The sequence below is a fragment of the Oncorhynchus keta genome, chromosome 8 (assembly GCF_023373465.1).
Source record: "Oncorhynchus keta strain PuntledgeMale-10-30-2019 chromosome 8, Oket_V2, whole genome shotgun sequence".
Lineage (NCBI taxonomy): Eukaryota > Metazoa > Chordata > Actinopteri > Salmoniformes > Salmonidae > Oncorhynchus > Oncorhynchus keta.
Window position 1 is genome coordinate 19,594,375 of NC_068428.1, and position 16,521 is coordinate 19,610,895.

The window sequence follows — 16,521 nt, forward strand, 5'->3', positions numbered from 1 at the left end:
TAGGGCTCTACCTGTCCTCTTCATCAGCACTATGTATAGGGCTCTACCTGGTCCTCTTCATCAGCACTATGTATAGGGCTCTACCTGTCCTCTTCATCAGCACTATGTATAGGGCTCTACCTGGTCCTCTTCATCAGCACTATGTATAGGGCTCTACCTGGTCCTCTTCATCAGCACTATGTATAGGGCTCTACCTGTCCTCTTCATCAGCACTATGTATAGGGCTCTACCTGGTCCTCTTCATCAGCACTATGTATAGGGCTCTACCTGTCCTCTTCATCAGCACTATGTATAGGGCTCTACCTGGTCCTCTTCATCAGCACTATGTATAGGGCTCTACCTGGTCCTCTTCATCAGCACTATGTATAGGGCTCTACCTGGTCCTCTTCATCAGCAGTATGTATAGGGCTCTACCTGGGCCTCTTCATCAGCACTATGTATAGGGCTCTACCTGGGCCTCTTCATCAGCACTATGTATAGGACTCTACCTGGTCCTCTTCTTCAGCACTATGTATAGGGCTCTACCTGGTCCTCTTCATCAGCACTATGTATAGGGCTCTACCTGGTCCTCTTCTTCAGCAGTATGTATGGGCTCTACCTGGTCCTCTTCATCAGCACTATGTATGGGCTCTACCTGGTCCTCTTCTTCAGCACTATGTATAGGGCTCTACCTGTCCTCTTCATCAGCACTATGTATAGGGCTCTACCTGGTCCTCTTCATCAGCACTATGTATAGGGCTCTACCTGGTCCTCTTCTTCAGCACTATGTATGGGCTCTACCTGGTCCTCTTCATCAGCACTATGTATAGGGCTCTACCTGGTCCTCTTCCTCAGCACTATGCATGGGCTCTACCTGGTCCTCTTCATCAGCACTATGTATAGGGCTCTACCTGGTCCTCTTCATCAGCACTATGTATAGGGCTCTACCTGGTCCTCTTCATCAGCACTATGTATAGGGCTCTACCTGGTCCTCTTCATCAGCACTATGTATAGGGCTCTACCTGGTCCTCTTCATCAGCACTATGTATAGGGCTCTACCTGTCCTCTTCATCAGCACTATGTATAGGGCTCTACCTGTCCTCTTCATCAGCACTATGTATAGGGCTCTACCTGGTCCTCTTCATCAGCACTATGTATAGGGCTCTACCTGTCCTCTTCATCAGCACTATGTATAGGGCTCTACCTGGTCCTCTTCATCAGCACTATGTATAGGGCTCTACCTGGTCCTCTTCATCAGCACTATGTATAGGGCTCTACCTGGTCCTCTTCATCAGCACTATGTATAGGGCTCTACCTGTCCTCTTCATCAGCACTATGTATAGGGCTCTACCTGGTCCTCTTCATCAGCACTATGTATAGGGCTCTACCTGTCCTCTTCATCAGCACTATGTATAGGGCTCTACCTGGTCCTCTTCATCAGCACTATGTATAGGGCTCTACCTGGTCCTCTTCATCAGCAGTATGTATAGGGCTCTACCTGGTCCTCTTCATCAGCACTATGTATAGGGCTCTACCTGGGCCACTTCATCAACACTATGTATAGGACTCTACCTGGTCCTCTTCTTCAGCACTATGTATAGGGCTCTACCTGGTCCTCTTCATCAGCACTATGTATAGGACTCTACCTGGTCCTCTTCTTCAGCAGTATGTATGGGCTCTACCTGGTCCTCTTCATCAGCAGTATGTATAGGGCTCTACCTGGTCCTCTTCTTCAGCAGTATGTATGGGCTCTACCTGGTCCTCTTCATCAGCACTATGTATAGGGCTCTACCTGGTCCTCTTCTTCAGCAGTATGTATGGGCTCTACCTGGTCATCTTCTTCAGCACTATGTATAGGGCTCTACCTGGTCCTCTTCATCAGTAGTATGTATAGGGCTCTACCTGGTCCTCTTCATCAGCAGTATGACAGAGCCCCATCACACAGGTCCCAGGTCAGCAGTCCAGGGAACAGACCGAGGCAGTGATTTACGTCTTCCTGATCCAGGAACAGTGAAATAGGAATAGAGAGACACTACAGGGGCTGGAAGGGGCTGGAATACAAGATGGCTGTTTCACAGAAAGAGCAAAACCTCAGAGACCACCCTCATCTCTTCCTCTCTTCCCTTCATCTCCTCTGTAGACCTGTGTGATGTAACAGGGAGGAAACCAACACATGTTGTTAATTAGAAAATAACACATTAGAAGAGAGCCCATCAGGCTGTTTGTACAATACCTTCACGGTCCGGTGGGGAAACGCACCAATGCAGTGTGATCAAAGGAAAGCTCTGGTTTGTTGTTTGTAGCTGTTTCTCTCGTATACATCTCTCTTCTTACTCTGTGTGCCACTTTCTGTGTCTCTGTTTCCATTTCTTCATGTCTTCCCTCTGGGTTTTTGACTTGGTTTGTCTCTAGAATTGATACACATATGGTGTGATGAGGTGAAGGGCGATGGGGGGTGGGGGGGGGCAGTTCTCTGCCCTTCACCCATGAATAATTGATCAAGACCAGGAAGTGTGCCGCGCGGACCAACTGGAGCGTGGGACTACATCCTGTAAATACTCCTCTCTCTCTCTCTCTCTCTCTCTCTCTCGCTCGCTCGCTACTCCCTTCCTCCTCTCCTCTCTGCCTGTCTGCTGTGTGTCTTATTGACCTGAGCATCCGCGTAGCCCTGGCTCCAGGCGTGGCGTACTGTTAGTAGCAGCTCGGGACGCTGTGTGTGTCCAGAAACATGGTGCTCTATCTGAGTTCCCAGGACTCTGCAGATGGGGTGGCTGCCAGCGGAGCCATGATGCCTGGGGCGGAGTTTGGGACTGGATCTGGGGTTTTAGTTGGTACTGTGTCTATGGTTAAGACTAGGTCCAGGGCTGTGGTCGGAGCACGTAAAGACTGCCTGAATGATGGACTGTGGCAGTATATCTGCTGCCAGAAGAGGCCTGCAGTCTCCCTGCCATCATGTAGGTGTGATGATGCTCTCTCTGCTCCCTGGCTCAATGGGACTTCTACTGTTACACTGGATTTGTGTTTGTGTGCATTTGTTTTGTGAGGTATAGTGATCTTACCATTTGTTTCTCAGTCCAGTGACACATTCTCGGGCATTAATCAGAGAATCATGTATGGTCTGTATTTCAGTAACGGGGAAGTCTTGATTCAACATGATTTATTTAACTGTGGATGCACTGTTGTTGGTTTTTAGCCATAGAAAATGTTGTTAGGATGGATTGTAAAGCCATGCAGCAGAAGTATTTCAGTCCCAGTATGGGATCTAATGATGTGAGAGGATTGTAAAGAGGCGGAAAACTCAGTGCCTATCTTTACAGAGACTAAGTGCTGTTGGGTGCCGGCCAGCCGGGGGTGCTTTGTCTTACCTGGCTCTGGATACCCTGAATACGGCTACAGAAGCGTTTGGGGGGTTACATAAAGGGGTAGGAAGGTGGTGAAGCCTGCTGTTGGTTCCATTTTGAGGAGTGAGTTGTTGACTGTAGAGTACACACACACACACACACACACACACACACACACACACACACACACACACACACACACACACACACACACACACACACACACACACACACACACACACACACACACACACACACACACACACACACACACACACACACACACACGATGGCTGTGTTGATGGAGGGTGCGGTCATCCTGGACGCATGGGCTGTGTCAACATATAAACAGAAGCAGGGATGACTGTAATTCAGTAATGCTGTGGACAGAGGATGGAGCAAACCTCACCCACACCACCCTGCCTGGTGCTATATGCTCCAGATGGCTAGCTACTAACTTAATACTGCTTGATTTAGTGGTTGGAAAAGGAAACTGCTTTGTTATTAGGTTTGGGTGATTCGTTCCACAACATAAATCGAGACATTGTAGATGAGAGCTGGAGTTTCTTTACTGTTCAGTGCTGGTGTTCAGGAAGAAAACACATTTCCCCATGTAGCTACTTATTGTTTCTCATTACATAACGTGATTATCTGAATGCATTGCTCCTAGTCCCATGTCCTAAATGAATTTAGCTCCATTTCTAACTCTGCGAGGGGAGTGGCCCTTTCACAACACTGTTACTGTCCAGACAGACACCCCATCTCAGGCGTGCTGCCGGACATGCTCTGGGGGACTGGTGTTGTTTACACTGGGATCTATGAGATACTACTTTATCATCGGCCAGGAGACCATTTCCGCTGTTTGGTGAGAGTGACCACAGCGCTGAGACTGTCCGGCACATATTTCCCCTCTCGTTATAACAGGCCTGGGATCCGTTTCGGACTATTTCCCTGCTCACACAAAGCACCACTGGCAGTCATTGTGCTGCAGCCATCATTACGCAGACAACAGCCCTACCTGGAAAAGATTGTTATGAAGTGAGTGGTATCTCTCGCTGTCTTCCATCTGTCTTCCTCTCAAACCCATTGCCACTGTTTCCTGCTGTTTAGTGTAGGCAAAGAAAACAGACAAAATGTCAGCTCAGCTCCATCACATAATTGTCTATACTCTGTACCTCCATACCTGGTAAACAGGGCCCCTCTGAGCTTCAAGGCCCCCCCCCCCATCGCCCGTTGAATGCTGCATTGATCCAGAGGCCCATGCCAAAGAGGCCAGGCTGGGTCTATGTGAGCCTTTTAAAGGATATGTTTTCTTTTTGTATGACCAAATCTCTATTTTTGATGTAAATAGCATGTTGTTGAAGGGTCCAGACACCTTTTTTTGTGATTTCACTTGTTTTTGATCAACTTACCAAAAAACCACACCAATAAAGGCTCCAAAATACGGTGTAGTGATGCAGGTCTTTAGACGTTGTAAACATGCAATTGTCATTTCGAACTTTATCCACAACATTATATTCCATTTTGTAGCAGTTCATAGGTGGTACATGCTTGTTCAGCAGATCGGCTTGTGGCTGAGGAGTGTAAAGGCCTGTACCTGGTGGTTGTGATGGACTGTCACCAGCAGGTCTGGTGTATGGACAGAAGGTTATATAGGAGTCACTGCTGCCAAACCGTTCCAGATCAAATCCGTATTTTTCTCTCAGATCTGGAGCCCTCTCTCTACTCCTCGTTGTCCCGCTCTCTGTCTGTCTGGAATAGCATATCAATGTATCACTGCTGCCACACCATTCCAGATCAAATCCGTATTCTTCTCTCAGATCTGGAGCCCTCTCTCTACTCCTCGTTGTCCCGCTCTCTGTCTGTCTGGAATAGCATATCAATGTATCACTGCTCGACACAGACACTAGTCAGCCAGAATACTGACAGCCTCTGACGATTCTTCTCTTTTGGGCAGATCCAAGCCCTCCAACTTCCGTCGATACACTCTTAGTCTGGCCACCCCCGTGGAGGCTTTTCACCTATCGAACGTAGGCTTCAGTGAATCACTTAAAACCACTTTAGCATGTATACCTTTTGTCAACAGCAATATATATTTGGTCCCTGACATGTGGAGCTGATTGATTGTGTGTGTTTGTGTTTTCTTTCGATGGTCTTGTCTCTACAATCCCCAGATAATCAATGGTTTTGTCACTCCATGACCCTTTGGCAGCGGTCCAGTGCCATCAGTGGATATGATTGCTGATTGGTTGGAGTACCTTTGAGAGAAAGCTGATGGACAGCTCTGGGAGTGGATCAGACATTGGGTCACAACCCAGCCGGCCGTCAGTGAATTATGCTTGAAAGGATCGGTTTGGCCTGAAAAGGAGAAGGGAAGAGCGTTTAGGAGGAGGTAGTTGAAGTGCGGTTTGGGTTTGATCTATCCTGATTTTGAAAGAAATGCTGAGAAATGACTTGGTGGAATAGAAATCAGACTACATTGACGTCAATGTTTAGGAGTTGAAATTTAAGTCAAAAGCCACGAGTCCAGAGGCCATTTTCTCCGAGCAGATATGTGACCGTCCCTGTGTTCTCTCTACAGGCCCCACGTTGCCAAGACAGAGCCCCCAGAGCCCCCAGGTTCAGAATGGACCATCGCCAGAGGACCTGGAGATGCAGAGAAGGTAAGATTTAGGCCTACAACGCCACTGGACACAAGAACACTAAACACAACACTATTCCTCAGCCCAGTGATTTTACACACACTTCTGAGTAGAATTCCCTGTTTGAGTTCAGTGTTTCAATCAGATATGAGCCAATTGGACAGTTGCCCTGCTCGACAGTGCCTGCTTGCCTAAATATATTGTTCCAAGTACTTTAGAGTGGATATGGACGGTCTATTGATCCCAAAGCATGTCATCTCTCCAGCCTCGCCACTCCCTCAGTCCCCTCCCATATTAACCAGGTAGGCGGTGGAGAGTCTGGTTGCCTGCAGGCGGTGGAGAGTCTGGTTGCCTGCAGGCGGTGGAGAGTCTGGTTGCCTGCAGGCGGTGGAGAGTCTGGTTGCCTGCAGGGGGTGGAGAGTTTGGTTGCCTGCAGGCGGTGGAGAGTTTGATTGCCTGCAGGCGGTGGAGAGTCTGGTTGCCTGCAGGCGGTGGAGAGTCTGGTTGCCTGCAGGCGGTGGAGAGTCTGGTTGCCTGCAGGCGGTGGAGAGTCTGGTTGCCTGCAGGCGGTGGAGAGTCTGGTTGCCTGCAGGCGGTGGAGAGTCTGGTTGCCTGCAGGCGGTGGAGAATCTGGTTGCCTGCAGGGGGTGGAGAGTTTGGTTGCCTGCAGGCGGTGGAGAGTTTGGTTGCCTGCAGGCGGTGGAGAGTCTGGTTGCCTGCAGGCGGTGGAGAGTCTGGTTGCCTGCAGGCGGTGGAGAGTCTGGTTGCCTGCAGGGGGTGGAAAGTTTGGTTGCCTGCAGGCAGTGGAGAGTTTGGTTGCCTGCAGGCGGTGGAGAGTCTGGTTGCCTGCAGGCGGTGGAGAGTCTGGTTGCCTGCAGGCGGTGGAGAGTCTGGTTGCCTGCAGGCGGTGGAGAGTCTGGTTGCCTGCAGGCGGTGGAGAGTTTGGTTGCCTGCAGGCGGTGGAGAGTCTGGTTGCCTGCAGGGGGTGGAGAGTTTGGTTGCCTGCAGGCGGTGGAGAGTTTGGTTGCCTGCAGGGGGTGGAGAGTCTGGTTGCCTGCAGGGGGTGTTCTCTAACATTTGTATTAAATGTTTGACCTTTTATTTAACTAGTCAAGTCAGTTAAGAACAAATTCATATTTACAATGATGGCCTACACCGGCCAAACCCGGAAGACGCTGCTCCAATTGTGCGCCGCCCTACGGGACTACCAATCACGGCCGGTTGTGATACAGACTGGATTCGAACCAGGGTGTCTGTAGTGACACCTATAGCACTGAAATACAGTGTCTTTCACTCGGGAGCCCAACATTCTTGTACCAGGAGAGGCTGATGGTTGCCAGTTTGTGTTCAGGCACAGCGGCAGACACCCCTGGAGAAGAGTAAAGCAGGGCTGGGTGGGAGGATGATGGGGGGCTGTGACGAGCAGGCTGTAGCAAACAGGCACCACATCAGCATGTCCGGTGGAATCACAAAACACTTATCCCCTGCTGAGTACAATGGTAAACTTACAGCACAAGGTTAGGAGCTAGCTTAATACACACACACACACACACACACACACACACACACACACACACACACACACACACACACACACACACACACACACACACACACACACACACACACACACACACACACACACACACACACACACACACAAAGAGAGAGCGAGGATCTGAAATGGACTGATACTCAGAGGCCTTCTTAATGAAAAGCGAGCCCCTATCACTCTCAGGAGACCTCGGCTAAGGCTTTCTCTCCACTTCTAAAAACCCACTGCTCTAAATCCTCTGAGCCTCCCTCCTGCTACACGCATGCACACTCAATAACGCTTGGCATGAGATCTCTTCCGTATTCATATTCAGCTTTTACAGAAGGTTAAGTGTGTTGTGTTTTCTCGTGGTTAATGCAGTCCGTTCTGCTTTGCGGATCTTAGAGGGGATATTGTACCTGTAATTGTTTTTCCTTCTCCTTAAACTGCCAGACTCCTATTCCCCCGTAGGTAATAGTAATGAGTGTATGCTGCTAACTCTGTATTCCTCTGTGTGGAGAAGAGGCCCCCTATTCGTCAGTGGGGGCAGTGCAGTGTAGCATTGTAGCAGCAGTATTAATCTGAGCCAGCTGCTCTCTCACCTGATCACAGAAACCTGTAACATGTTATTTAATTAGATGCAGCCTAATTTCACAGGCCCACACAGGGACTGCCTCCTGTCCTGTCCCTGTGTACATGAAGACGTGGCATCGTGACAATATAACCACCCGGATTGAAGGTGACTGAAGTCAACTCCCTTTCCTCCCATTACCATATCCTGCGTCACAGCAGTTCAGTAGTGAGTGTTGGGAGGTTGGATTGGCCCTGGCCTTCTCTCCTTGTTCTCCAGCCGGTTACAGAGAAATATGCTGTGGATTTAGATATTCTGGCTGACTGACAGGTAGTATAGGGGGGAGAGTGTGTGTGATGGTTGTAGTGTCAGCGGCTGGTGGTGGTCAAGGTGCTGTACTGTGTTATGAATGATGAACAGAGTTCTGAATCCTGGTATGACAGCAGGCAGCAGTATATATCGTCTGCATCTCAGACTGTAAAGGAACTGCAGTGATTTGAAGTTAAGACGGAGAGACAAGGTTCTCATTATGGTAACTGGTTATGTGTGAGTCAGGGACGTTTCAATCCCAGACACCCTGCCCATGGGATTTTTCATTTAACAGCTTTACAGTCGAAAGATAAATCATACATGACATTTTTTTGTTAATAGGCCTAGATTTGGTTTCTTTAGTAGCCACTAATCGTTATGGACAATTAACCGTTATGGACAATTAACCGTTATGGACAATTAACCGTGATGATTGTTCAGTGAGTAAGAAAGAATTTGAAGATTCTGTGTGTTTGTGTACGTCTGTTTGCGTGCGTGTGTCAGTCTGGTCGTTGTGTATCTGGCCTTTTTGGTCTCTTTGTGGTCCCTTCCTGTCCCCTAATGAAACCTGCCACCATCGTCCAATCATTTATGACTCCGCCAACACATACACTTTGAATGAAATGAATCATCTTGTTTCAGCAGACTCACTGAGACACCAAGGCCTGCTGTAAGGCCACTTGATCATTTAGTTGGCCACAGTTTATTGATAGCGACTGCCTTGGGAATGTGCCGTCGGTTTGTATGTTTGTAAAACCTCTCATCATTCATACCCATCCATGTTAGACTCAGATGCAGTTACATAGAGTATATCGCATCTCTGGTTCATATCCTGTACTTTAGCCGTTTTTAATGGCCTTGTTCTTAGTGTTACATAGGTGTGCGTGGTTGTGTGCGTAGTTGTGTGTGGGTGTGTGCGGTTGTGCATGGTTGTGCATGGTTGTGCGTGGTTGTGTGTGGGTGTTCGTGGGTGTGCGTGGTTGTGCGTGGGTGTGTGTGTGTGGGTGTGCGTGGGTGTGTGTGTGTGTGCGTGGTTGTGCGTGGGTGTGTGTGTGTGTGTGCGTGGTTGTGTGTGGGTGTTCGTGGGTGTGTGTGTGTGGTTGTGCGTGGTTGTGTGTGGGTGTGCGTGGTTGTGCGTGGGTGTGCGTGGGTGTGCGTGGGTGTGTGTGTGTGGTTGTGCGTGGTTGTGTGTGGTTGTGCGTGGTTGTGCGTGGTTGTGCGTGGGTGTTCGTGGGTGTGCGCGAGTTTGTACTGGAGAACAAATTCATGAAGTGACTTGTTTATGTTGGAGCCTCGTAAAGTCGACCCGGCCCGCTCTCTGCCATCTGAAAGTCGTGAACTTGTTTCCTGACACGGATTTGATATTAACCCTGTCATTAACAAGCTGGATTATTGCTCCATGCTAACATGCGGCGCACACACACAGGAAGGAGGGTTTGAGAGGTGGGTGGCCTGGTCCTAATAGGCTTGCTGAGTGATTACCTTGTCTAAAATACTTACAGTACACATTCAGACATATGCCTCAGGGGGAAAACATTTTCACCGTATTCTCCCGGTAAAGAATGTCCCTGGACCGTTCCAAATGTTCTGAATGTTCCCTGGCTGGTGTATGACATCATACAGAGACATACTTGACAGAGCAATGTGTCGGTCTGTGCCATAGCGCCCTACTCTAGTGTTAGAGGAAGCATTCCTTTACTGTGAGTAGTAGGACAACTCCTTGTAAGGATATCTGACCCAATCTTTGTTTCTCTTCCAGAAACACAAAAGGCCTGAATGTGTTCAAAGGAGTTCTTTTAGTGTGTGTAATGGATCTGGCCCTGAGCCTCCCCCTCATTCTGACTCTTCTATTCTGGTCCGGCCCTCATCTATATTTAGCTGTTGCAGTCAATGTAACTGGCCTGGGTGCTTAATGCCTGATGTCATCCCGGTGACGCAAACTCACTACAATCCTGCCCGACCAACCCTGGGGAGATGGAGTGGAGAGGGTTGATTATAGGCTACACCCGCGCAGGCTCACACACTCATCCGTACTCTCTCAAAAACACGCACATGCAGAATCACCTCCACACCAGGATGCAAGCACGCACTGGTGAACACACACTTTCATTGAGAGGTCTCTTTACTATCAGGGGACAGCCTACCGACCCCGACCCTGAAAGTGCTTTATTTTTACTAACAATTTTGTTGGTCTATAATTCGGCCTTAGATTTAGCCTGAAGGTCAGGCATGCTTAACCATGAGCTCACACTCTAATCTTTAGTGATAGGTGTATTTTAAAGGTCACTGTTGTTTTCTTTACTTTTATAAATAACCCCAATGATTAAATACTGTCTGTTCACAGTAGCTTTCCAATACACCCATCCATCATCGAGCCTTGTCGTGGAATAGCCTAACACCACCAGGGTTAAGAACTGTTCTGTGGTCAGTGCTGGTGACCCTTCAGTAATGCAGAGGTCCAGTTTGTTCTTGTTCCAGAGCTGATCTCTGCTCTGTGTGCCTCTGCTCTGTCTACAGTTAAAACTAGTACTGTCTGCAACACTACACCTGGCTGCTTCCTCTCTGCTTGGAATATCTTAATAAAATATTGATTGCCAAGGGAACAGATGTCAAATTAAAAGGAGGAAAGGGGTGAGAGAGGGATAGCGAGCAAAAGGCCCAGCTGTTGACTCGTAGCTCCAGCTGGACAGACTAGTGGCGTGGACTCAGCCAAACAGGTCTCTCACTACTCAGCTATGGCCTCAAGGCAGCACATGGTATCCCAGGGATCAGTGTGTGTGATTGAGTATACAACACATTAGGAACACTTTCCTAATACTAAGCTGCGCCCTCTTTTGCCCTCAGAACAGTCTCAATTCGTCGAGGCAGGGACTCTACAAGGTGTCCAAAGGGTTCCACAGGGATGCTGGCCCATGTTGACTCCAATGCTTCGCACAGTTGTGTTAAGTTGGCTGGATGTCCTTTGGATGGTGGACCATTCTTGGGAAAACTGTTGAGCTTGAAAACCCCAGCAGCGTTGCAGTTCTTGACACACTCAAACCGGGGCGCCTGGCACCTACCCTGTTCAAAGGCACTTAAATCTTGTCTTTCCCATTCACGTGCACAATCCATATCTCAATCCATATCTCAATCCATGTCTCAATTATCTCAAGGCTTAAACATCCTTCTTTAACATGTCTCCTTCCCTTCATCTACACTGACTGAAGTGGATTTAATAGGTGACATCAATAAGGGATCGTTGCTTTCAGCTGGATTCACCTGGTCAGTCTGTGTCATGGAAAGAGCAGGTGTTCCTAATGTTTTGTGCACAGTGTATGTGTGTGAGGAGAAAGAGCAATAATGTTGAAACCCCATTGCCATTACGTCCCACCATGACACACAATTCTTGAATGACCACATGAATTCAGCCCTGCTTGTTTGTATATCCATCTCTTAAATCCATTCTGTGCTCTGTCGTGCATTGCTACGTCTACTCTGACTATTTCTGTATTTTTTTTTCCCACACAATAAATAAATATTCAGATTTCTCTCCTTGGTCAGAATGTTGCTGGTTGTGGTTTCTAGAGGATTACAAAGATGTGGATTTAGTTTTTCTCCTTACCCCCCAATCCTCAATCCCAGTCCGTCTGAAGACGCCACAGACACCACAGCCATGGGAAGACTGTTAGGCGCCTCTTTAAACGTACCGGGGTTTCCCAGTATTAACCTGCCGTTAGATGAAAAAGACATGAGCTGGAATAATGGGGCATATAAATAAGTGGTGTGAAGCGATAGCAGGTTGGCTGTAGCGCTGCAAGTGCTGAGACCAAAGGCTGATCTCCTTCATACTGATGCAGGGAGATTGAGGAGCTTCTCTTTGCTGCTTGACATTGAGATCACACGGTAATAGTGGTGGAGGGACAGCTTCAAACACCTGCAGCTGTGGCAGCACAAAACATCAGTAACACCTCCCTAATATTGAGTTGCACCCCCTTTTGCCCTCAGAACAACATCAATTCGTCTGGGCATGGACTCTACAAGGTGTCAAACGTTCCACAGGGATGCTGCCCATGTTGACTCCAATGCTTCCCACAGTTGTTTCAAGTTGGGTGTCCTTCAGGTGGTGGACCATTCTTGATACACACAGAAAACTGTTGAGTGTGAAAAACCCAGTAGCGTTGCAGTTGTTGACACACTCAAACCGGCGTGCCTGGCACCTACTACTATTCACTGTTCAAAGGCACTTACTGTGCATTCGGAAAGTATTCAGACCCCTTGACTTCTTTCATAATTTACAGCCTTATTCTAAAATGTGTTAAATTGTTGTTTCCCGTCATCAATCTACGCACAATACCCCATAATGACAAAACAAACCTGTTTGTTCTTTATTTAGACCCTTTAGCTTGGCACACCTGTATTTGGGGAGTTTCTCCCATTCTTCTCTGCAGATCCTCTCAAGCTCTGTCACGTTGGATGGGGAGCGTCACTGCACAGCTATTTCCAGGTCTCTCCAGAGATGTTTGATCAGGTTCAAGTCTGGTCTCTGGCTGGGCCACTCAAGGACTTTCAGAGACTTGTCCCGAAGCCACTCCTGAGTTGTCTTGGCTGTGTGCTTAGGGTCGTTGTCCTGTTGGAAGGTGAACCTTTGCCCCATTTCGGAGGTCCTGAGCACTCTGGAGCAGGTTTTCATCAAGGATCTCTCTGTACTTTGCTCCGTTCATCTTTCCCTCAATCCTGACTAGTCTCCCAGTCCCTGCTACTGAAAAACATCCCCACAGCATGATGCTGCCACCACCATGCTTCACCATAGGGATGGTGCCAGGTTTCCTCCAGATGTGATGCTTGGCATTAAGGCCAAATAATTCAAACTTGGTTTCATAAGACCAGAGAATCTTGTTTCTCATGGTCTGAGAGTCCTTTGGGTGCCTTTTGGCAAACTCCAAGTGGGCTGTCATGTGCCTTTTACCAAGAAGTGGCTTCAGTCTGGCCACTCTACCATAAAAGCCTGATTGGTGGAGTGCTGCTGAGATGGTTGTCCTTCTGGAAGGTTCCCACATCTCCACAGAGGAACTCTGGAGCTCTGTCAGAGTGACTATCGGGTTCTTGGTCACCTCCCTGACCAAGGCCCTTCTCCCTCGATTGCTCAGTTTGGCCAGGCAGCCAGCTCTAGGAAGAGTCTTGGTGGTTCCAAACTTCTTCCATTTATGAATGATGGAGGCCACTGTGTTTTGGGGGACCTTCAATGCTGCAGACATTTGTTTGGTACCCTTACCCAGATCTCTGCCTCGACACAATCCTGTCTTGTGGGACCTTATATAGACAGGTGTGTGCCAATCCAAATCATGTCCAAATAATTGAATTTACTACATGTGGACTCCAATCAAGTTGCAGAAACATCTCAATGGAAACAGGATGCACCTGAGCTTAATTTCACGTCTCATAACAAAGGGTCTGAAATCGTATGTAAATAAGGTATTTCTGTTTTTTCTTTTTACTACATTTGCAAAAAATGTCTAAAGCTGTTTTCGCTTTGTCATTATGGATTATTGTGTGTAGATTGATGAGGGGAATTTAAAAATATATATATTTTTTAGAATAAGTCTGGAACGTAACAAAATGTAAAAGTCAAGGGGTCTGAATACTTTCCGAATGCACTGTAAATCTTTTCTCCTATGAATGGCACACACACACAATCCATGTCTCAATTGTCTCCAGGCTTAAAAATCCCACTTTAATCTGTCTCCTCCCCTTCATCATCACTGATTTTAAAGTGGATATAACAAGTGACATCAATAAGGAATCATAGCTTTCACCTGGATTCACCTGGTCAATCCATGTTTCTAATGTTTTGTACAGTGTACAGTGGGGCAAAAAACGTATTTAGTCAGCCACCAATTGTGCAAGTTCTCACACTTAAAAAGATGAGAGAGGCCTGTAATTGTCATCATAGGTACACTTCAACTATGACAGACAAAATGAGAAAACAAATCCTGAAAATGACATTGTAGGATCTTTTATGAATTTATTTGCAAATTATGGTGGAAAATAAGTATTTGGTCAATAACAAAAGTTTATCTCAATACTTTGTTATATACCCTTTGTTGGCAATGACAGAGGTCAAACGTTTTCTGTAAGTCTTCACAAGGTTTTCACACACTGTTGCTGGTATTTTGGCCCATTCCTCCATGCAGATTTCCTCTAGAGCAGTGATGTTTTGGGGCTGTTGCTGGGCAACACGGACTTTCAACTCCCTCCAAGGATTTTCTATGGGGTTGAGATCTGGAGACTGGCTAGGCCACTCCAGGACCTTGAATTGCTTCTTACGAAGCCACTCCTTCATTGCCCGGGCAGTGTGTTTGGGATCATTGTCATGCTGAAAGACCCAGCCACGTTTCATCTTCAATGCCCTTGCTGATGGAAGGAGGTTTTTACTCAAAATCTCACGATACATGGCCCCATTCATTCTTTCCTTTACACTGATCAGTCGTCCTGGTCCCTTTGCAGAAAAACAGCCCCAAAGCATGATGTTTCCACCCCCATGCTTCACAGTAGGTATGGTGCTCTTTGGATGCAACTCAGCATTCTTTGTCCTCCAAACACGACGAGTTGAGTTTTTACCAAGAAGTTATATTTTGGTTTCATCTGACCATATGACATTCTCCCAATCTTCTTCTGGATCATCCAAATGCTCTCTAGCAAACTTCAGACGGGCCTGGACATGTACTGGCTTAAGCAGGGGGACACGTCTGGCACTGCAGGATTTGAGTCCCTGTCGGCGTAGTGTGTTACTGATGGTAGGCTTTGTTACTTTGGTCCCAGCTCTCTGCAGGTCATTCACTACGTCCCCCTGTGTGGTTCTGGGATTGTTGCTCACCATTCTTGTGATCATTTTGACCCCACGGGGTGAGATCTTGCGTGGAGCCCCAGATCGAGGGAGATTATCAGTGGTCTTGTATGTCTTCCATTTCCTAATAATTGCTCCCACAGTTGATTTCTTCAAACCAAGCTGCTTACCTATTGCAGATTCAGTCTTCCCAGCTTGGTGCAGGTGCTACTATTTGGTGCTACTATTTTGTTTCTGGTGTCCTTGGTCTTGTCCATAGTGGAGTTTGGAGTGTGACTGTTTGAGGTTGTGGACAGGTGTCTTTTATACTGATAACAAGTTCAAACAGGTGCCATTAATACAGGTAACGAAGGGAGGACAGGGGAGCCTCTTAAAGAAGAAGTTACAGGTCTGTGAGAGCCAGAGATCTTGCTTGTTTGTAGGTGACCAAATACTTATTTTCCACCATAATTTGCTAATAAATTCATAAAAAATCCTACAATGTGATTTTCTGGATTTTTTTCCCCCTCATTTTGTCTGTCATAGTTGAAGTACCTATGATGACAATTACAGGCCTCTCTCATCTTTTTAAGTGGGAAAACTTGCACAATTGGTGCTGACTAAATACTTTTTTGCCCCACTGTATGTATTTGTGTTCTGTTAGTGTCCAACACACACAGGGCTGCTGTTGGACAAAAATGAATTCCCCTCCTTGACTAGTATTCTGATCTGGTCTCCTGCACTTGGCTAGGGGGACACGTGGTTGTGACTGTGAGCTGTAGATTTGGACTGAGTCCTTTACAGAGTAGCTCCATATGGACTAAATGGGCATCAGTCCACACAGACAAAACTGTTCAGGCCTCTGAGCCAATGAGGAAAGCTGCTCTGACTGACTGGACTGTGGGCTTTCCAGGCTTTGTGATTCTGCAGCTTTGCTTTCCTTGGCTGTCGGAATAAAGGATAACAGCATCACACTGTTGCTACACCCAAAAGCTTGGTCTGTTTGCAATTTGTTCTCGTACCACTCCAAAGACGCTTACTCGTCAATGCAGAATTTTCTCTGCTTGTGAAAAGGATGTTCTGTAACTGTATACCATGTTGCCTAACATCTGTTTGTGAAAAGGATGTTCTGTAACTGTATACCATGTTGCCTAACATCTGCTCTTGCCCCAACCTTGGTTCTAATTTGGTCTTAATTTCTATTCTGCCCTCGTCCTGAGGCATTCATACTGTCAAGTCCCCCCCTCCCCTGCACAGTTCTGACGGGTTTCCTACTGTCTAAATAAGTCATTTGTCAAACACATTCGTGGTTCTTTTTTTCTTGTAAAATAGAGCCCAAGCTT

The 16,521-nt window shown here is 47.3% G+C and overlaps 1 protein-coding gene across 6 annotated transcripts in view; it reads left to right on the plus strand.

The window, feature by feature from the left end:
- The window catches only part of LOC118386956 (protein enabled homolog), a 159,022-nt gene that overhangs the window by 106,217 nt on the left and 36,284 nt on the right, over positions 1 to 16,521 (plus strand). For all 6 annotated transcript variants that reach the window (XM_052523753.1, XM_052523754.1, XM_052523752.1 and 3 more), the window contains one exon: positions 5,902 to 5,983. In XM_052523753.1, the coding sequence (XP_052379713.1) occupies positions 5,902 to 5,983 (82 nt within the window). The remainder of the gene's footprint in view (positions 1 to 5,901; positions 5,984 to 16,521) is intronic.